The sequence below is a fragment of the Chaetomium globosum genome, genomic scaffold (genome assembly GCF_000143365.1).
Source record: "Chaetomium globosum CBS 148.51 scaffold_3 genomic scaffold, whole genome shotgun sequence".
NCBI lineage: Eukaryota > Fungi > Ascomycota > Sordariomycetes > Sordariales > Chaetomiaceae > Chaetomium > Chaetomium globosum.
Genome location: NT_165978.1, coordinates 602,939 through 623,711, shown reverse-complemented (window position 1 = coordinate 623,711; position 20,773 = coordinate 602,939). Strand labels below are relative to the sequence as shown.

General features: G+C 56.0%; 7 protein-coding genes across 7 annotated transcripts in view; 4 read left to right on the top strand and 3 right to left on the bottom strand.

Annotated features, from left to right (window-relative positions):
• CHGG_05482 (uncharacterized protein) overlaps positions 1 to 2,353 on the bottom strand; it is a gene marked incomplete at both ends in the record, with an annotated part of 4,012 nt that extends 1,659 nt beyond the window's left edge. Inside the window, one exon of the mRNA XM_001221576.1 lies at positions 88 to 2,353. Coding sequence (XP_001221577.1) covers positions 88 to 2,353 — 2,266 coding nt within the window. The remainder of the gene's footprint in view (positions 1 to 87) is intronic.
• A 664-nt stretch (positions 2,354 to 3,017) lies between these two features.
• On the top strand, positions 3,018 to 5,865 carry CHGG_05481 (uncharacterized protein; the record flags this gene model as incomplete). Its single annotated transcript, XM_001221575.1, has 2 exons — positions 3,018 to 3,203; positions 3,256 to 5,865. The coding sequence occupies 2 exons, from the start codon at positions 3,018 to 3,020 to the stop codon at positions 5,863 to 5,865; spliced, it is 2,796 nt and encodes a 931-aa protein (XP_001221576.1).
• A 1,139-nt stretch (positions 5,866 to 7,004) lies between these two features.
• Positions 7,005 to 7,526, bottom strand: CHGG_05480 (uncharacterized protein; the record flags this gene model as incomplete). Its single annotated transcript, XM_001221574.1, has 3 exons — positions 7,005 to 7,104; positions 7,199 to 7,357; positions 7,480 to 7,526. 3 exons carry the CDS (start codon positions 7,524 to 7,526, stop codon positions 7,005 to 7,007), a joined length of 306 nt encoding a protein of 101 aa, XP_001221575.1.
• A 504-nt stretch (positions 7,527 to 8,030) lies between these two features.
• On the top strand, positions 8,031 to 10,597 carry CHGG_05479 (uncharacterized protein; the record flags this gene model as incomplete). Its single annotated transcript, XM_001221573.1, has 2 exons — positions 8,031 to 8,678; positions 8,756 to 10,597. 2 exons carry the CDS (start codon positions 8,031 to 8,033, stop codon positions 10,595 to 10,597), a joined length of 2,490 nt encoding a protein of 829 aa, XP_001221574.1.
• A 443-nt stretch (positions 10,598 to 11,040) lies between these two features.
• On the bottom strand, positions 11,041 to 14,784 carry CHGG_05478 (uncharacterized protein; the record flags this gene model as incomplete). Its single annotated transcript, XM_001221572.1, has 3 exons — positions 11,041 to 13,689; positions 13,839 to 14,036; positions 14,308 to 14,784. 3 exons carry the CDS (start codon positions 14,782 to 14,784, stop codon positions 11,041 to 11,043), a joined length of 3,324 nt encoding a protein of 1,107 aa, XP_001221573.1.
• Positions 14,785 to 15,530: 746 nt separating this feature from the next.
• CHGG_05477 (uncharacterized protein) lies at positions 15,531 to 16,712 on the top strand (the record flags this gene model as incomplete). Its single annotated transcript, XM_001221571.1, has 1 exon — positions 15,531 to 16,712. One exon carries the CDS (start codon positions 15,531 to 15,533, stop codon positions 16,710 to 16,712), a length of 1,182 nt encoding a protein of 393 aa, XP_001221572.1.
• A 1,265-nt stretch (positions 16,713 to 17,977) lies between these two features.
• Positions 17,978 to 19,505, top strand: CHGG_05476 (uncharacterized protein; the record flags this gene model as incomplete). Its single annotated transcript, XM_001221570.1, has 3 exons — positions 17,978 to 18,014; positions 18,178 to 19,086; positions 19,147 to 19,505. The coding sequence occupies 3 exons, from the start codon at positions 17,978 to 17,980 to the stop codon at positions 19,503 to 19,505; spliced, it is 1,305 nt and encodes a 434-aa protein (XP_001221571.1).
• Positions 19,506 to 20,773: the final 1,268 nt, after the last annotated feature.

The window sequence follows — 20,773 nt, the reverse complement described above, 5'->3', positions numbered from 1 at the left end:
GTGCGATCAGGCCGACAAGTGTGGTCCAGAATTGTTTATCCTCCTCGTAAAGAATGTCCACCTCTTCGAGAAGAATTAGCGACTGACGCTGAACTTTGGCGGGCTCCTTCTTTGCTTCGCTTTGCTTGGTTTTCGCCGGAATTTTTGCTGACTGCTTGGATTTGGACTCTTTTGGTTTGGCGGCAAAGAAAGCATTCATAGTTGGTTGCTTGCCGGATTTGATGTTCTTGGCCGTATCGTCCTCGATTGCAACTTCTTGGTTGTCCGGCCCCTCGGAGGACTGATGCTGTTGAACGTGGTGATTCCTTGTCATATCTCCAATCTTCTCCAATACATCTTTTCCGTTTCGCCGACTGCTGGCATTGATCTCAAAGACCTCAAAGTCCAGTTCTTTGGCCACGGCGTACACTGCGGCAGTCTTGCCGCATCCTCGAGGACCGCTGATAACCAACGCATTCGCGGTTTTATCGCCGCCTCTGCCTCTCGCCCGGTTGCCGGAACGAATGACGGTTTTACGGAGTATGCCCCGGCTCCCGCTAGGAGCCCAGTCAGCCTCGTCCTCAGACTCGTCATACCACTCGTAGCTTTCGTCTTCACTGGAAACAATAAAACCATCGAGTTTCTTTCTTCGCTTCTTCTTTCCAGTCCCCGCGGACTTAGATTTTGACCCAGCCTTTGCCTTGTCAATGTCGACTGCCGAACCGGTGTCTACTGCCTGTACCATCAACACCTGAAGCCAGTCTCGCAAGAAAAAGATCTCCCGTCCCGGTTGGAGCACTTCGGTGGCGGTTATCGGAGCATATTTCTGCACCCAGTTGGACATCTCGTATTGGGACATGTCAAATGCCGATAGAGATGAAGAGATGGAAGCGAAGAGACGGGCTAGTTGTGGGGGAGCATGCATGCTGCCATAGGTGTCTTGGGTAGTTTGGAGGGAGGGTTGGAAAGTCCTGAGCTCGGGGAGGATTCGCGACTGGAGCTTGCTTCCGCTTTCAAAGTGTTTCTGTGGGAGACGGAGTTCGGGAGGTGGAGGGATAAAATTATCCGTGTCGATGTTTTTCACAGCCTTAGCCATGGATGAGAGCTGCATCGAGTCGGCAACGAGGTTGATGACAGACTCGCTCGGCAACATCTTGACTGCATTCCCTTTCGATTTCCGGAAAGCAAGAGGTAGGGTATCGGTTCCTACGCCTGGGATTTCGTTTTCATCACCTCGGACGTGTACCATCCCTTGCCATGGCCATGCTGGTAGTTTTGCGCCCGGAAACTTCAACCCTAAGCTTTTGACGCCAAACTGAGGCAGGGGAACCTTTGAGGCGGGCCCCACACGGGGCTTTCTCGGGGAGCACGGCGTCGCGCAGTAGTGCTTCGTACGGGCGCTGGCCGGGGACGAACTGCGTTTCTTGGGCTTGGAATCGGCAGCAGCTGGATCGCTTATTTTGGATTGTCCCAGGAAGAAGGGATGGGTCGTGGCATTCGCGGATTTTGGTGCGAGCGTCTCTGTTGTCTTCGGCAACTGTTTTTCGTTGTTGGATGTGGGTGGTGGCTGGGCACTGGCTCTGGGATCTTGTGCTTTCCCATCGAGGATCGCATTGATCATCTCACCCAGCCTGGCGCGAGCTTTTTGATCGGCTCCGTAGGTGATACGCACGATTTTTGAAGCCCGCTTTCTCCCACGTCTGCTAGCCACCTTTTTCCCGATTTCGGCTTCTGGTGCAGGAACTCGAACCTCCTTCGGTTTTGGGGGCGACCCAATCGTCCCAGTCTTGGGGTTAAATTGCAACATCTTCTTCGGTTTGGCTGAATTAGCTGTCGCGGCTTGGGGCGCAGCCGGTTCAAAAACACCACTATCCTTCGCAGCGATGGGTTGTTCGTTTGGAGATGGCCACGCCTCGAAGCCGTTGCCGATGCCATGGCATCCTTCCATCGCGGCGTGTGCTGAGAGTTTGGTGCTTTCCGCAGATACATCGGCACCAGAACTGCCAGGGCCGCTCCTGTTTTCGCCTCCAGCCCCGCTGTCGAGTTTGATGAAATGCTTCTCGATATCTCCGGCCCCAGCCGAGTTTCTCGTCCGCTTGATCGGTCGAGCTTTTCTCGGCATATATTCCACATTCAATTCGTCGTCGGCCTTGCGCCGTCTGCCGCTCCTCGCTGCTATGTCATCTGTGACATCTTTTCCTGTCTCGCCACCTACAGTCGTGTTGGATGGGAAGACGAGGCTGTTGTCATGTAAATTGGGCGCATCGTTGACAGCAGGTTTCTCCGCTACGGGTGTGGTCGAGCGATTTTGGGCGAAGAACGGGTGCACCGGTCGCCGAGTCGCCGAGTCGGTTGCCGGGGCATTTTCGTTCATGATGAGGGCCTCGACAGGACCCATTCGCGAGGAGCACCCCGAACTATAAGGGTAAGTTGATTAGTTTTTGTTTGGCTAATTCTACAATGCAATTCAAGAATTGCAGCTAAATGTGGAAAGATGGAGAGGTTGGACTGACGGCGAACAGCGGTGCTGAGAGAATGGGCTAGGCCGGGGCAAGAATGTGACTGGGGGTTATCATGCTGGGGAAAAATGGAAGAACGTCATATATAATGTATCAAATAAACGCCGTGGGCCCCTAGGAGTGGTTATGGAAAGGAATGAGAAAGAAAGGGCGGAAGGCGTCGTTGTTCAGTGGCAACGTGAAGCTGCTGTCGAGCGGCTCTCTTCCAGGTACGCGTTGCCGACTCGCGCGTCGCGCTTCCGTCAATTGAACTGGCGCGCTCGCTAAGTTGCCCAACTTCAAGGCCCCAACTTTAACGGCACGGTCCAGCCGCGCTGTGGAGCGTCGGGGTTTGGATGAAAGATAGGCCGGCTCTGCCGATAAGCCCACTATCACACCCCCCCAATCGCGACCCCACTTATTTTTTTGCGATGGAGCTGCCTCTTTTTTTTGTCAAACGAAGCTGCGCGACAACCTATGGCGATGCATTCGCCTTGACAGCCTACAACCTCGTCAATCCGCAGCCCCGGTGGACTCAAAATGGCGGCAAAACTTCAAATTCACACGCCATACGTGCTTCAGGCACTTCCGCGCCCGCTCAATGGCTCAGATGGCTTGGGTCGCTATCTCGCGGGAGATGTGTTTGGTCAGAAACAAGACGATAAGCGGCGCAAAAGGACGGAGCTCGCCGTAGCGATTGACGGCGTTGCCGTATACATATACGATGTTAGAACCCTGGAGACGCCAGATCTTATATCCTTGTGCTGATTTATTCTAGATCATCTCCTCCCAAGCTGTCACATCCTACCTGATTTCACCTCAGTCCGTCTTCACCTGCGCGCCGTATTCCCTTCGTTGGCGGCCGGCATCGTCCAAGACGGCTACACGTTACACCTACGTTTCGCTTTTGACGAGCGACGCATCCTCTTCTTCCTCGAAGCGGGAGATTAAGCTATTCAAAGAGGAGACCTCCGGGGCGGGCACGACAACAGCGATCCCGGTTTCTCATGCTCTCCGCTGCGATGCGCCCATTGTCAACCTTTTCGCCAGCTCACCCCGGAGTTCGAAAACAAACCTCGCGAGCGACGAATCCTCCGATCACGACCTGGTTGTCTTGGCTGCTGATGGCACGATTTTGTGTTTGAATGGGGAGACACTCGAGGAGCGGTGGCAGGTGTCGTCGTCGGCGCTATCTAAAGAACTCCTTGCGGGTTCGAAGTCGGAGCTTCGTGTTGACTTCGCTCAGCCTACGTTGGCGGCCGACGTAGTTGATGGACTTTTTGATGGTAGGAACGAATTGTTTGGCGTCTTCCAGGAGAAGATTCACCGCGATGGCTTCAACCCAGATTTCCTAATCGTAATCACCTCGGACAAATTGTCCCAGAGGCGGCACTTGCACGTCCTGGCATTGCCCTCGGAAAGGGAGGCACAGCAGACGAGCAACGAGCGTCTCATTTCGGTGTTTGCTGCTCCTCTTCCGGTCGAAGTAGATTGCGCCAGATACCAGCTCGACGTCAGATCCGGAACGCTACAAACGCTATCTGGGGGCACGATCACCACATACGGTTTCAACAATGGCATACCCCGACTCGAAAACAAGCTGCAAGTCTCAGGCCTAACCTCGTTCCTTCGATTATCGAAGACATCCGTCCTTACAGCATCAGCTGATGGCTTCTCGGTCTACAACCCGATCTACCGGTCGCTCCAGGCCAGCACCCCCGCCGATGCCGAGGCACCAGAAGATGCGGCTGGGGCATTCGAGTTCGTTACCTATCTCGCGAGTCGGGAGATCGCCGTCTGTCTCCGTGGATCGAACCTCGCCGCGGTCCAAATTGAAGCGCCGAAGAACCGGACCACGAAGCGTCGCGCAGAAGGTTTGCTGACAGATGCGATTCGTCGCGGCATTTCTCGAGATGTCTCTGATCAAAAGCGAGCTCGGGCGGACCATCCCGCTTCTGCCGTCCTCGCGGAGCCTGGGTTTGGTTCGGCAGAGGCATCGTGGCCGGAATGGCAAAGCAAATCCGTACAGGCAGACGAGCTTCTTCACAATAACGACCTCCGCTCTTGGGAAGAGCTCTTAGCAGAAGCTTTCAAGGTCCCTATCAAGTCAGGCGAGCCTGAGGTTGAGAAAGGAGCGCTGACGAATGGAACTGCTTCCCCGACTCACCTCTCGGAATGGGTATGGCCCTCGTCAAGGGCTGAGTATCCGCGCGTTGATAGGCGTTGGGTCTTCTATGCCATCAACAAAACCTTTACTTGGAACGAACAGAGCTATGACTCAAACGCCTCACGGTTGGCATGTCGCCTCCCAGACAGCAACGTCCTCAGTTATCTTGTGGATGCTGGACACCTGTCGACACCAAACATCAAATCGGCATTTAGGGACGAGGTTCGTGAAGTGAATGAGGCCGAAGACATCATCGGGACGGAAATTCCCGTTCTGTTAGCTGAGGCCGATCCTACGATGCAGCTCCTTTTAGGGTACCTATCAGGGACGCAGCTTGGATCGACGGAGCTGGTGTCTTCCATCAAACTTCTGCTCCGGAGCCTGGGTTTGTTCGAGGATTCCTCCAAGATTTTGATGCGGCTCACAGAGAACGGCGAAGAGCCACACGCGCAAGAGAATGAAGCAATCACCATGGAGTTGGATCGAGCGGAGGAGGAGTTACAAATCACGGAACACTACTTGGGCGGGCACCGGACAAGAGGCTTGGGGATTGCTTTTAGCAAATTGGCAGCGTGTCCCGCGGTGGCGACGGTCCAGAGCCTTCGCCGTCTCTTCAAACCTGAGGAGACTATCGGTTTGATGAATGTGTTGCGGGCTGAGCTCATTAAGGACGGCTGGACTACACGCTATCTCGACCGCACTGGAGTCGACCAGAGTGAAATCGAAGCGCCTCCTGATGGGAGCATCCAGCTCATCGCAGATCTCATGTCTAGATGTATCGACTCCGTGGGCCTGGGTGGATGGATGGCTTCGGATACCATGCTCGCAAGCTCACGCAGCCAAGAGGACTCGGCCGATTTCTTTAGCCAGTTCCAGGCCGAAGTCAGTGTGGCCCTGGAAGGCATCATGGAGGCCGTGCATCTGCAAGGGGCTCTAGCGGAGGCAGTCAGCTACGCAAAAAGGGCGAGGAAAGCACTTGTGGGCTCGGCTAAGGCCAAGACGGTATCTCTGCCCATTTCCGAGGAACTTCCGCTGGGGCTCAAGACAGACACCCGCGTTTCCACGGAGAGGGTCAGGTCAGGCGGCGAAATCGTCCCTCGGAGTAGCAGACAGGTTGGTCACTTTGTTAGCAAGAAGCGGGGAATCTACTCGGTGCATCGGATATCGGAGGAGACACTGCAGGGTGGAGCTGGCGCCACTGTCGTTCAGGAAGCCCGCTGAGCTTGTCGAACAAGGATTGCGGTTGGGGAGGGAGACTTGATGTAATGCATGTTGGATTGCCTTGGCTGTGGATAGCGTATGCAATGCTGTGATTATTTCCATGTTTAGTGAGTCAAATGAGCGGAAAGGGCGGCTATGTGATGCTTATGGGGGCGACGGCTTGTTTGAGCCTCATCGGTATCGGCATCACATTCCGAATCGAGGAGTCGAGGCTCCCCGCATTCCTTGATCCAGGTGCGGCCAGTTACACAGCGGATATATACGTATGTCTGCACATACATAACCCCCAAAACGCGTCTCAACCTGGGGCCCGAGGGACCCTCTTTTGAACTCACCTGCAGCTCTTATTCAATGTAACCATCTTTCTCGCTCTGGTGGTCTTTTTCAGAGGGCAAACCTGCCACCACCCACACCAATCCTGCCTGCTCCCTCACACAAGGCATAAGATGGCCTCACCCATTTCCCAGTATTCCGCCATTCTCTTCCACTTCTTCCCCAATGGGGTCCGGGCGAGGTGACTCACGGTGGAAACAAATCGGACTGGGTGCACTCCGAGACTCCCCAGGGCGTGCGCCGAACGTAACGTGGAGGCCGGCGATCTCAGACACGGCAGAGATTCTAGAAGCGGCACCGGAAATGCCAAGTTGAGAACGACGGGGCGCCCCGCCTTCACAGCCTCGCTCGACCATCCTGGGTGAGTGGTGACTGGGCACGCACGAATCTTGCCTTCTTGAGCTGTCAGATTCTCTGAGAAAATCGTGCCGGTCAGGGCTTGGGGAATTCGGCCTTGGCCTCTCTTCCCCATTCCGACTGGACTGGACTGGAGCACAGCAGCAAATGTTGGGCTGCACTGCCGAGCCCATCGGCATCTCCATTGAGGCAAGATCTTGCGCAGATTCGATACGACCTGTCCATGACAAGTGCCGGTTTGCCACCTTTGAAACAGATGTATCAAAACTCTCAAAAATTGACAAATGCCTGCCGTGGGATGTGTCCTGGATTTAGACTAATTTTAGTTATATTTTCTGGCGTCTTCGAGGCCGTTTCTGCGGCCTAGTACCGAGGAAACGAAAAGCGACCCTGAAGATGGTAGGAAGTTTGGACGAACCCGGCAAGATCAGGCGAATGAACGTCCTGGCTCACAGGCGCAGCTGGCCTGCAGAAGACCCTGGAGAAGTTTGATGCTCGCCACCACCCTGCTTGCAGGCAGCTGGCGGTTGGACGTCATCGGCGAAATTGCTGGGGTGCGAGACAACGAAAGCTGTCATTCGCCAGCCCTAAAACAGGCCCCGCCGGTGACTGACTGGGATGGAAGACTGGCAAACTGGCTCACTGGTTGCCGCTCGATCTGCAGGCGCTGTAACCGACAGACGTCACTTGGGCTCTCGTGTCTTGCCTTGTCCCACTACGAGCCCACACCACACCTCCCAGCTCGTTTGGGCTGCCGCCATCTTTTCTCCCTTGCCGAACTTCGCGAGCCTGTGAATCAGTTCTAGATGATGGAAATATTTACTATTGGTTAGTATAAATCTTCTCGCTTCACCATGGGTTGAGACCTGTGCCTCTGCGTTGCATTCGCCCTGGGGTTTGGTTGTTGGTCCAGGGTGTACATACCGAGAGTTATTGATGCTGCGATCTCGGGATGGGGTAGGTTGCCCCATGTTGAACCTCGTGAGGAGTGCTCGGCGGCGCTAGTGCCACATGTTTTGATGACATGCTGGAATGCTGGCTTGGGTGTGTGTGTGTGCCAACCCAATGGACACCCTTTCGGGAAACACGGTCGATCTTGTTCGCGATTCGTCAGCGATATCGAGCCTGACAGAACGCCAGGTGATCGTTCCTTCCTGACTTGACAACTTGGGCGACTTCATTTATCCGAAGCTTTCTTCAAGTTGTCTTGCCTCTCGTCTCTCTTGCCGCTTGGAGACTTAGTTAGGTTGCTGCTCGCATTTGTTGCTGCGCCCCACACTGTCATCCTTTGACTCAACTAAGCCTAGTACTTGGTAGCAACCGGCGACCGAGTCTGCCACCGTGCTGACGATTCAGCCTCTTCCTTCCGTATCTACCACACACCCTACTTGACTGAAACTCGCTTGGCACCGCGCCTCTCTCGAGGGAGAGACGGAGCACTCCGATCTGGTGTGAAGCCCCCCAGTGATTCACTCATGACAAAAACAGACGACGCCCCCAGCATCGAGTCCGTCGATGCCTTCGCTCGGCAGCTGTATCGACGCACTCGCGATGCTGGCACCGATTTTGTCGACTTGGCAATAGCCATCCACAACCTACACACCAAACTGAAGCACCTCGACGACGAAGCCCAAGACCACGACTCGCCCCTTCACGACCAGTCAGATTCTGTCGGTGGCGTGACACAAGCCTCCGTTTACACGAGGCAGCTAAGACCTCTCATCGAAGATAGTGATTTTGCTCTAAGGCAGGTCAGCACAGTCCTCGAGAAGCACAGGGAACTTGCCTCAACGGGAGGAACAAGAAGGGACTCGGACCTGTCAGATACGGCCCGCAAGATCGATCTCATTCGAGGAGATGTTGTTTCCCAGGCCATGAAGATCGATATCTTTCTTGACACCGTTCAGCTACACAACCCTGGGAAACCACAACCTGCCCCTGAGAACGTCAACGACCAACAAATGGATGAGATCAAAAACAAGGTGGATGCTGTCGCCAACCGTTTGTTTGCCCAACAGAAGGACCGCTCACCCATAGAGGCGGATGAAGATGAGCTATGGCGCAGTTTCAAGACTGAGCTGGAGCGGGAGGGCTTTTCGCCTGAAGTGTTGCGCAAAAATAAGGTAGGCGCCACGGCCCCTTTCCCACCGCATATGGCGCCAAATATTAGCCATGGCATGAGCTAACTCACGTGCTACAGGACGTCCTTCGTGCATACATTCGCGAGCTTGAGTCTCACCAACCGCTTGGTGGCGGTACACCGCCATCGGTTCGCGGGTTGCTTGAGTGGGATGCTCAACCACCAATGACTGGCGCATCTGCGTCGTACCCAATTCGTGATGGAGAGTCGAAGCCCAATCCGGACACCGGCCTTCCCGGCAATGGGGGGCGGCGGCGCGTACCGACGTCTGAACAGGCTGATCATACACCCCTTTACCCCCAGCCAGCTTCTCCCGCCCTTCCCCAGCTGAGCTTTGAGCAGTCCACCTCGTCCAAGTTGTCTGAAACCGAACACAGCCCGACATCTAGCACGGCTCTAATATCGACTAGAGAACTCATGGCTTTTGATCGTTATTCGACCGGAAAGGTCGCTGCCCTCACGGCTGTGGGCGCCTCCCTCTTGTCGCCTACTCGCTCCCCATTTTATTTCATCTCACCGGGCACGTCCCCAAACACGAGATACCTACCGCCGGGAGCTCAACCGTTACCAATCCCGGGTGCTGTCGCGCCTGGCCGTGATGGGCAACCGGTAGTAGTACCTCCTCCTCCCTACTCGAGCGGCTTATCCCCAGGCTCGCCGCCGCCTCCCTACGGCAGCAGTTTGACTACTTCCGCCTCAGATGCTGTTTGGGATCTCGCGACGCTGCCAGCCTCGGCTCCCGCCGCCGATAATGGCATGCAGCAGTACCAACCTCCGGCACGGCAACAGAGCCACCTCGCTCCAGACAGCAAGGGCCAGACCATCCCCTTGGACGCCACTTGGACCAAAATTGACCGCAAACTGGTGTCTCCCGAAGTACTAGAGAAGGCAGGCGTGCGGTACGAAGCCCGCCCCAGCTTCGTCGCTGTGCTTGGCATCTTGACGCGCGAGCAAATCGAGGAGTACGCGCGAAAGAGTTTCGAGGTGCGCAACGCGAGGAGCTCCCCCGCAGCCAGAGCTGCCGATGCCGAGAACCGGGCCCGCCAGGAAACGTACGGTGACCACTATAGAAAGAGAGGTGGCGGCGGCAGTGGCGGCAAGGGGTTGGCGAGAGACAACGGGTCAGATGCGCTTTTCGATGCTAGCGAGAGCGACAACGAGGACGGCGGAACCCGTCGCGGGGGAGTCCCACGGGCTCACGACCGCAACCGATACACACCAAAGGACTACATCCCAAATCGGGACAAGCACCTCGATAGCGAAGATGATGAAAAGGGATCCAAGATCTATCCAATCATCGTGTCCCCGCCAGCGAGCGTCAATGGCGACAGCCTCTCGCCCTCGAGCACAGTGCCGCCGAAGCCGATACTGAAGAACAAGAACCCGAATCATGTGCGATTCGACCGCAGCGGACCGAGGGAGATCTCGCCGGCGCAGTATTCGGACCGCCATCGCGACCGGGAACGGGACCGGGACCGGCCCCGGGACAGGGAGCGGGATAGGGAGAGGCCGAGGTGGGATAGGTCCCGGGAGAGGTCAACGGATAGGTCACACGGGGCTGATGGGGAACGAGACAAGGAGAGAGACTGCGAAAGGGACCGCGAGAGAGACCGGGATGCCGACCACCGCTCGACAAGACGCCATTCGGAAAGGGACCGAGACAGAGACCGAGATCGAGACCGTGATCGAAACCGGGATCGGAACCGCGATAGGGATAGAGAGAGGGACAGAGATCGTGATCATGATCGTGATCGTGACCGCGACCGTGACCAAAGAGGACGCGGAGAAGATGACCGGCCTTCGAGGAAAACGGCCCTGAAGGATGCTGCTGGTGCCATTGGCGTTAGCGGTGCCGCGGCTACGCTGCTAAGCGTCTTGACGCAGGCCGTGACCCATCTCTAAGAGGGTTGTATATTTCTTTTTTTACTTGCGTCACTGTTTTCTTAAGAGGTGCGATAAAAAAGGTCAGCGAGCGGGGAGGGGCTTACTATGGCAAGAAGAGTCATGAGATTATTATACCCCTATTTCATTTTCATGAACATTTAATGATTTACATGAAGATCTGGTTAAGAAATCGGAATCGGTGCAAGTTCATTCAAAAGGTTCTGGCCAAGGCTTTCTCATGGGCGTTTCCCTTCCACCATGGGTGTGATCATTCGCATATTTACCCTTCACGTAGCACTGAGACAAATGATGACGGAAAACGGAACGGAAAATACCCAGATTGCATTGCGGTCATAATCCTGCCATACCGTGAACCAAGCCATACACGCATAAGACCCTGAAATATATGAGATATCATCTTATCAACGCTCGCTCGCTTCCCCTTTCTGGCGCATGCCCAATCACCGCCTCCTTGTCCGCCTCTCCCCGACCGCAGCAGCAGCACCATACCGTCCCTGCCCCTGTTGCTGCAGGGTATCGTACCCGCCCATCTCCGCGAGCGTCAGCCGCTTCTGCTTCGCCGCCGAGAACGGCTTCTCCGACACCTCCTTGCCCATCATCTTGCTCATCAGCTGCTCCTTGTATCCGCGGGCTTCTTCGTCCTCGTACTCGAGTTGTGTGGCGACGGGAGGAGCGTCGGTGGGCGCGTGGGGTTTTGTGGTGGTGGTGATGGTGGTGGTGGTTGCGCCAGCGGCTTCGCCGTTGCTGGTGCTGCTGGCGGCGGAGACGTTGCTGATGGCGCGGCCGAGGATGTTGCGCTTGCGGCGTTTTGGTTTGGCGAGGGTGCCTAGCTCGGCTGGCGCCTCATCGGCGCTGGCGTCGGGCCCGGGGAGGGGAAGGGCGGTCGGGATGGAGGCGGTGGTGGGGGTGGTGCCGAGTTTGGCGATGGTGGAGTCGAGGAGGGAGGTGACGAGTTTGGTGGAGATGGCGAGACGTTCTGCTGCGGCCTTTTCGGCTTCGAGGCGTTTCTTTTCTGCTGCGGGGTCTGGCCGCGCTTCCTTCTGTGTAGAACCTCCCGCGTTTTCTTGGTTTTCTTCGACCGGGAGATCGTCGAGTTGGGCGACATCGCCGTCAGTGGCTTCCGAATCGGCTACTTCGCTCGTTATCCGGCTCAGGGACTTTCGGGGTGGCGGAGGATCGGGATTTCGGGGTGTGCTGGTAGGTTTGTTGAGAGAGCTGGAGGAGGCCTCGGTGAGGGGCGCTCCCGAAGCTAGTGATTTGGTGCCGAAGCTGATGTTGGCATCATTTGTTGGGAACGCGTAAGTGGGAGCTGTTTCAAAGTGTGTGGTAGTTGTGACATTCGAGTCGTGTTCAACTGCTGGAGGCGCCTTGTGACGGTGGGTTGGCTCGTGCTGGTCTTCCCGAGCGGTTACAAATGCCGACTCGTCAAGATCAGGGCGCTGTTTCGGTTTGGTGGACGGTTTCGGTAACAAGTCGTTGTCGATACCATTATTGGTTTGGGGCTTCTCCTGCTTTCCTTTCATGCTGTCCTTGCCTTTCCCCTTTTCCTTGGGCTGGATGAGTGTCTTTGGGCTGTCAAAATTCTGCTTCAGCTCAGGAAACAAGAAACGCTTGATAGGGGTAATGGAACCGGTTGCGATGCAATCCCATAGCCAATCGGCCTTGACAACGGGTACACCCCATGCCAATGCCAGCTCCAGCTTTTGTTTTCGAACCACCTCTAAAGACGGACACACAAGGAGCGACACGTTCCCAGTGAACCGTTCCTCATAACGAGCACCCAGCTGCCGGACGGACTTGTCTACCTGATTGAGGTCGACACCGGTGAAGCCAGCAGTGCATATCGTGAGACCCTCGAAGCCAGGAATTGGAAATAAGGGGAAAGGCCGGCCGATGGTATGCTGGGTCGGGTCAAAGAAGTACTTTTTGTGTAGACACCTTTCAATGTAGAACTCGGTAATGACGTGAAGGTTTTCGGGAGCTCGAGGGTGTGTTTCTGAAGATGTTTGCGGCACTATGAGGAACCGGTGGGATAGCTGGGCGCCAGATGTGGACACCGCCTCCTCGAGGGAGTGGCAGATCAACCCGCCGAGGGAGGCAATCGCGTTGACCAAGATTTCGGTTTTCTGCGCCGAGAAGCCATGCACGTAGAAGCAGCAGGACGCAAAAACAGCGCTGTCCGTTGGGACACCAAAGGACGAGAGTTTTGACCCCTGCGTATCGTGTAACTTGCCACCCACTAACTGCGTGGGTTGTGTGAGTTGTGTAGGCTGTGTAATCTGAGCATGTGGTAGAGTCTCCAGGTTCGCCGCGGCATGTTGGGGAACCGCAGCGGGCGCGGGCGCGGGCTCGGGGGCCTGTGGCTTCCCCAAAATATCTCCCCAGAGGTTGTCCCTTTGAGTGTTTAGCTTCATGCTAGCGGTTTTGCGTAGCTTTCTCTTTCCCTCTTCCTGGGCCGCCTTGTTATCCCTGAGCCTTTTGCCGAGCGAGGAGAGCCGCGCGCGCTGCTTGTTCCAGGCGCCCACCCCTCTCTCATGCGGAGGCAGAACCGGGTCGAAAAGCTTCTCGTCCAGGATCAGGCCGCGTTCCACGCTGTGCGTGACCCATTCGACGGAGACCGTGGTGACACCCCAGTTCTTCGCGGCGTGGTATTTCCGCCCTTCCGGCTTGTAGACGATGAGGTGCGTGACCTGCTTCGTGAGGTCTCCAGTGTAAAGGCCACCGTTGGCTTCGATCTGGCCGATGATCTGCTCGCGCTCATCTGGGTCTTCAAAACCGGTCATGCAGCAGAGAAGCTGCCGGCGTCGGGGTTCGGAACCGTCAGCGGTTGGTTCCCCCCCTCCCGCCTCGAACGTGCGCAACCGCCATTCCTTCTCGAGCGCCAGAAAGTCGATCTCGCGATCCTCTACCCAGATATTACGGACAGCCTCGACCCAGCTGGGGACCATGACCCGAATGTCTGGCCGTTCCTTCGCAACATGACGGTATTTGGGGGTGTCGTAGTCGCCGACGATCAGGTGGGTACAGTCGGGTGTCAGGTCATATTTGTGTTGACCGCCGAGCTCGATTGTCTTGGCTGCGATGTCTGCCTGGACGGGACAGAGAGTCAGCAAGTTTATCTTAGACACATGCTTCCTGAATGTGGGCGACGTGCAAAATGCACGGGTGTCAAGCGCTGCCACTACAAACGGGGGCAGGCTAAAAGTTCAAGAAAGTTTAAAAGACGCGATCAACTTACTCGCAATTCGGTGGGAATGCTAGTGCAGCAGACCACGACACCCCTGAAGGGTTGGGAAGAGTTAAACAGCGACACGTCGCCTTCAGAAGATGCTGGTGGTGTGGCCATTGCATCTCGAGTTGAGTTGCGAAGAATGAAACAAACGGCGTCTTGTTTGGTGGTGCCTTGAAAGTCTAAGCCGGCGCGTCGCGTGGGCAGCTGACAGTGGGGCAAGCATTAAACTCACAAAACGAATCGCTCGCATTACACAGTAGCAAGGTTTTGGGATACAGGGTTAGGGATTATTATGTGGGCTCGCAGGTTGTTACTCTCCTGACTCTCCCCTTCTGAGCTTAAAGCCCAGCAGTACAACCCATTTCTGATGCTTCGTTGTGAAGTTTAGGTCCACTACTTCCTCCTCCCCACCAGACCCTGGCACAGTAACTTTCCCCAGCCGGCACTCCTCTTCGGTTGGCCATAAAAACCGCACATGCTCGTTCGGATCAAGCACCACCTCTGGCAGGGCCTCAGTTTCTGATCCTCCCTCCGATTGCGTGGGCTTCGGGGTTTCGACCTCAACCTCAAACGTAACCTTGGCCACAGCACGGCCGTTCCTCATGATGAAGCCTTCCTCCTTGCCAACCTGCCTCACCACGTTCGTCATCTTCAGGCCGGCCTCTTCCCACAGCTCCCTCGCCACGCCGTGAAATAGGGACTCATCCTCCCAGTCACAGGCACCGCCGGGGATTTCCCAGAGCAGGGGAAATGAGTCGTGCGGTGCCCGCTGGATGAGGAGGACGCGGTCTTCCCCAGTGGCCCTAGAAAAGACGAGAGCGCCGGTCGCTGCCGCTGCGATGAGCAGGCGTGATGACACGAAGGTTTTGGCGTCGATGTTGAGGCCGGCGACGGAGGGCTGATAGGTGAAAGTAAAACCGCCTTCCGGGGGCGGGCGAGGAGAGGGAGACATGACGAGACGTGGATGGAATTCGAGTGGGGGGATTGGTAAGGGAAATACAAGTAGGTTTGTCAACTACGGTGACACCTCGATGGAAGCTCTGAAACTCAGCATTGGTGAGTCGAAATGGATTGGCCGTGTGTGATGTGTGATTGAGAGACCCAGATTTAGCGACGGTGAAGTGCAGAAGTCAGCAAGACGGCCACGCGGCTGACCAAACTGTCCGGCTCCGTGCCGGGCAAAGTTGCAACAAGGCGGCAGCCCGGACCCCGCTTCGACTCACAAGGGGAGCAACCTTAGGCACGTAACAGACAACGGCATCGACTTTTCGCTTCGGGCTGAAAATGTTTTGATGCATTTTGGATATTGGAGGGCAGGTTTTCTCCCTCTTGCTGATTAACGCGCATCCCCGGACGGGATCTTTCGGGGAGACCAACTTGACGTCGGAGAGGTTCAAGCACGATTTACGTTGGAGCCAGAAGCTTCCCAGGGCCTCGCATTCCTATGCGAGCCCGAAAACGGACATGTAAGTCGCACTGCTGACTCAACACACGCTGCTTGGCGACGCGGGGCAGCTTCGATGCTGTCGTCATTGGCCGGAAGGGCCTTGAGAAGCTTAAACGAGCCATGCTTTGCGTCGCTGCCTCCGGGAACATGCCCGCGAGCTCTCACCCATCGGCGACCATCGGGAGATGGCGCTTTCTGATATAAAATGCCATGACGGCCTCCTCACCATGCGACACACCCTTCCTCACACCATGGCAACCCGCCCCTTCTGGCCCCATATACTTCGAGCAAACATCCCTCACCTTAGCTCATCCTTAACCAACACCATCCCACCTCTCAGCAGCAGACTTACCACAACCTTCTTCACCACCACCACCACCCGCACCCACACCCGCACCATGGCATCTTCCACCGCCCTCCCCGAAACCATGCGCACCCTCCTCCAAGCCTCACGCGAAACCACCGAGGTCATCTCCACCACACACCCGCTCCCCGTGCCCAGCCACCCGGACGACGTGCTCGTGCGCGTGCACGCCGCCGCCCCTTGCGCAGGCGAGCTCCACTGGGCGATCAACTTCCCCGCGTCGATACCGCCGGAAAAAGTGATGGTCCCCTGCCAGGACCTCGCCGGCAGCGTGGTGACGGCGCCCGCGGGGAGCGGGTTCGCGGCCGGCGACCGGGTCTACTGCCGCATCGACGCCGCGCGCGCGGGCGCCGCGCGCGAGTACGCCCTGCCGCGCGCCTCCGAGCTCGCCAAGATCCCCGGCGGCCTGAGCTGGGTCGAGGCCGCGGCCACGCCGCTGAGCGCGCTCACCGCGTGGCAGGCGCTGTTTGATCAGGGCACGCTGGATGCTAAGGGGATTAAGGGGGATGCGGCGGCGCGGGAGCGGAACGGGAAGATCCGCGTGCTGGTTACGGGCGCTGGGGGTGGCGTGGGCGGCTGGGTGGTGCAGCTCGCTGCGCGGGCCGGGGCGAAGGCGGTTGTGGCCGTTTGTGGCGGGGATAAGGAGGAGGCCGTGCGCGAGAAGGGCGCTACTGAGGTTGTTGACTACACCAAGACGTCGATTGAGGAGTGGGTGGCGGCTGACCCGGCGGCGCGCGAGGTGGATCTGGTGATCGAGATGGTCGGCGGGAAGTCGCTGACGGGATGCTGGTCTGCGGTCAAGGAAGGAGGCGCCATGATTTGCATCAACTCGCCGCCCGATTCTGGCAAGCCGGAGGGGATGAAGAAGGAGTTGGCCAAGGGCCTATTTTTCATCGTCAAGCCGCTCGGCAGCAACCTGGCCGAGATTGGCGAGCTGATCGAGGCTGGCCACGTGCGGCCGACGGTTGACAGCGTGTGGGAGTTTGAAGACTTCAAGAAGGCGTTCGCCCGGGTCGAGTCGGGTCACGCCAAGGGCAAGGTCATCATCAAGCTCAGCGATGAGGCTTGAATAATGGGTCGTTGTGACATGGAGTTATTCGTAGTTAGACATTGTTATGAGTTATGCATAAACAATACCACTCTTGCCGCGCCGTTGGATTTATTCTCCCGCGACATGTGTTGTTGCGGTTGTGAGTGAATGCTGTTAACGCGCAGGAAGCGCAGCTTTCGGAGGATCGCACCCAGAGTTGCCGGTTTCGAAGGTCTGTGGGGCAGCTGCGTGCCTGTAATTGATTGGATAATAGGCGCTTGGCAGGGCTTCTGAGACGGTGCAGCGGGGTCTTTGCCTGCAACATCTCACCAGCTGCAAGCAGTGCAGGGACTTGACCCAGTCAACATCGAGCCCCTGAACGTTTGATCTTCAAGACCACATCGATATCTCTGTCGCAGGTGAATGTGCGACAACCGGTGACAACCGAACCCACGATTGGTACACGACTCCCACAAAGACAGCGCGCTTGCTTCAAGCTCTTCAGAGAGGGTAAAGGCCTTGATCGCGGCCAGGATGGCTGAAGACTGCATTTGTTTTGCCATGTTCCCTGGCGCTTATCTCTGACGACGTCGGCTGTTGGCATGAGATGCAGGAAAACAACCGCGCGCCTTGTTTTACTTCCCCACCCCCTTGATGGCCCTAATGCGTAGAGGATGGTGACCCCAGTTTTGCTGGAACCTCCTCTTTCCCAAGTGCTTGCAAATACCTTGGTGAGTAGTGTGTGTTTGTCTGGGCTGGGCTGAGACGCTTCCTAGTACACGGGGTTCGGTTACACCCCTTCTTGTCCTTGTCCCCTTTGCACCTATCCACCTCCGCTGGCACGGCTGGGCACCACTGAAGTTGATCTTCGGTTCGACGACGGGTGTCTAGGTCTCTTTTGTTTTGTCTGTTTTCCCTTCTTTTCTTGTTTACTGCTTTCCATTCTATTCCCAGCTTTTGGTGTTGGTGTTTGCTTTTCTTCTTTCGTTTTCTTTCTTCTCCTTCCCTTCTCCTTCCCGTCACTGCCCGGAGCACTTGGAGCGAGCCAACGCCGTGGGTGAGCCTGGCCCGGCTTCCATACCTCTGTTCGCTTCGTCCTTTTCGCTTCTTGGGTTGTGCGTGGAATCCGCTGGCCGGCACCCAGCATCCTTGCCTCTTCGTCTTCCCAACCGAGCCCAACGATCTTGACGCCTCTGCCCATGCAGACGTCACCAGGGCCTTTCGACGCCGGAACCCGTAGCCAGAAATGGCACTTTGCTTCTTTCTATCAGCGTCGGTGTTGCTTCTAGCCTTGTTCTGCCACCATGCCACAGCACTCCAACAAGCCATCCACGACGACGGGTGTGTACACCTTCCCATCGTTCACTCAACAAACGTCGCGCATTTCTCGAACAAACGGGGAATCCAACTACAGCTAGCGAACCGGTCTGACGTCGCCTACTATGCTCAACGTATTTATCACTTGCCTGGATTGTCCTTATGCTCGCCACTAACCTTGTTGTAGTCAGCCTTGGGACGCCGCCACAACCCGTGTTTGTACAGTTGGACACAGGGTCATTTGAGTTATGGGTAAATCCAGACTGCACCACAGTATCAGGCGGTGATGCTGTTTTTTGCCAACGGGCCGGTCGTTATGAGTCCACCGCGTCGTCAACAGCAACCTCCCTCGGAACCACCCGGACTCTGCGTTACGGGATTGGCGCGGCCAACATCTCCTATTTCACCGACACCATTTCGCTTGCCGGGAGCCCCATGTCACTGCAGGATGTCCAGTTCGGCGTGGCCACCGCTTCAGTAGATGCATTTTCGGGTATCTTAGGAATAGGGTACGGGAAAGGCATCGCCACGAGATACCCCAACTTCGTCGACCAACTGCGGGAGCAGAATGCGACAAGGGTCAAGGCATACACCCTCGCGCTGGGGAGTAAGGATGCGCAGGAGGGTGTTATCGTGTTTGGGGGCGTCGACACATCTAAATTCGCCGGCAAGCTGGCCAAGCTGCCTATCCTCCCGGCCGCCCAAGCGCCCGACGGTGTTCCTCGGTTCTGGGTTGACATGCAGGCTCTCTCGATTACGCCCCCGAACGGCGTTACTACGGTCTATGAGGGCAGCAGCATGCCTGTGTTTCTCGACAGCGGGTCCACCATGACGCTTCTGCCTGCAAACCTGACGGCGGCCGTCGCCAGAGACTTTGGCGCCGAGTCCCCAGATTCGAACGGATTTTACATGATCGACTGCGCCTTGACGGCGTTGAATGGAACCCTCGATTTTGTCTTTGATGGGGTGACCGTGAAGGTGCCCTACAAGGAGCTTACGCGGGAGGTTGCTAGCACACCGCCGTCCTGTTTCCTCGGCATCATGGCGAGCGACAGGTTTACGCTGCTCGGGGATACCTTCCTGCGGTCAGCCTACAGTATGTTCATGACCAGGTCATCCCTTGACTTCCCAGCGTATCTCTAACTAAACACCACAGCTGTGTTTGACCTCGAAACCGACTCGATATGGATGACGCAAGCCACCAACTGTGGTTCATCGCCCGCAGCACTCAGCAACATTCAAGACCTGTCAGTAGTGGTCGGCGAGTGTGGGGCTGGGGCATCAGAGGATATAGATACCACGAGCAGCACGCAGTTTCCCAGCACGGCAGTCGAAGACTTCGAATCAGGGGCTATTCCCACAAGTACCGGTAGCTTTGGGCCCCAGGTCTCAGAGGTAGCTCCGCCGGACCAGGCGCGCCCTTTACCTGAAAACTCGGGACCCTCCTTGAGGGCTGCTGGGTTCATATGGAACTTGGGAATGGCGGGTGCGGTGCATTTGCTTGCGGGCTTATGACAACGAGCTAGGAGAGGAGTATTTTGCGGGCAATACCCTAGTTTTGCATTCGTGTGGTAGATCTACAAACATTAATGGAATTATAAATTAGTTAACCTCTGCTGATGCATTTTGTGCCGAGTAGATGTCGTAATATCTTGCCACGTTGTTTCTCGCATGCCCTCACCTGTTTTCTCCATAACCGCAATCTCGGAGCACCAGAACCCACCTTCATAAACGGCACTTGCGCACATGACCTTCACATACGACCATATCCACAAGAGAACTCGGGATCCCGTCTGCTCTCCCCTCGATAAACTTGTGAGAGCCAAACTAGTACTCAGGTCGGTGACGACTGGGGAATCCTTGGTGTTGTATGTGTATATGTGTATTTTTTTGCCTTCTTCTGTGGACCAGAGCTCACCTTCATGAACACCATTGTCTCCCTCAACTATCATATACGACCATATCCACGAGAAAGCACGGGATCCCGTCCGCTCTCCCCTAGTTAAACTCGTGAGAGCTGGATCAGTAGTTGGGTCGGTGACGACCAGCGAATCCCCGGTGTTGTATATATTTTTGTTGCATGTGATCACCTTTGTGAAGTGTGTTGGTGAAACAGTCAGGCCCGAATGTGGACCAGGGGGCTCGGTGCTGTGTAAGTTTGCCTGGCCTGATTGGGTTGTGGGATGGAGATGATAGACGGGAATTAAGGGGCGTCCGCAAGGCGACTGTCGTTTATGGACTTTACTAACCCACTACAAGAGGGCCAGGTGCTGTTGATGTGCTCCTGTGCCACGAAGTCATGCCTTTGATTCAGCTGCGAGCAAGTGGTGATGAGTCGGTGGTGTGGAGTGGATGCCGGCCCCACAAGCTCCGATCCGAGTCCGTGCCGCTGCGGCTTCTTGACCTGAGCGGGTTGGGCAGCAAAAGATCCAGAAAAGGAAACAAGTAAAAAAAAAAAAAAAAAAAACTAACTAAGAAACAGAAGAGGAAAGAGGGGGAGCAATAAAATTTAAATAAAAGAAATCGAGTTAAATAAGAAGTAAACTTCGGGCTTTCGACTGGCTTTTTTCGTTCAAGTCGTCCGAAGTTTCGGCGGCACCCCACTTGGAGATCGGCGTTTTTTTTGGTTGGATACCTAGAGAGTGTTGTCGTCGCGTCATGCGCGTTCCTGATTTAGCTTGTTCTCACACCGCCATAACTTCTGGATGACCGATTTAGTTTTGTTGCAGAAAGATACGGGAAAGGAGTGCTCCGGTCTTCTGTCCGACTACCTAGGTAGTTGG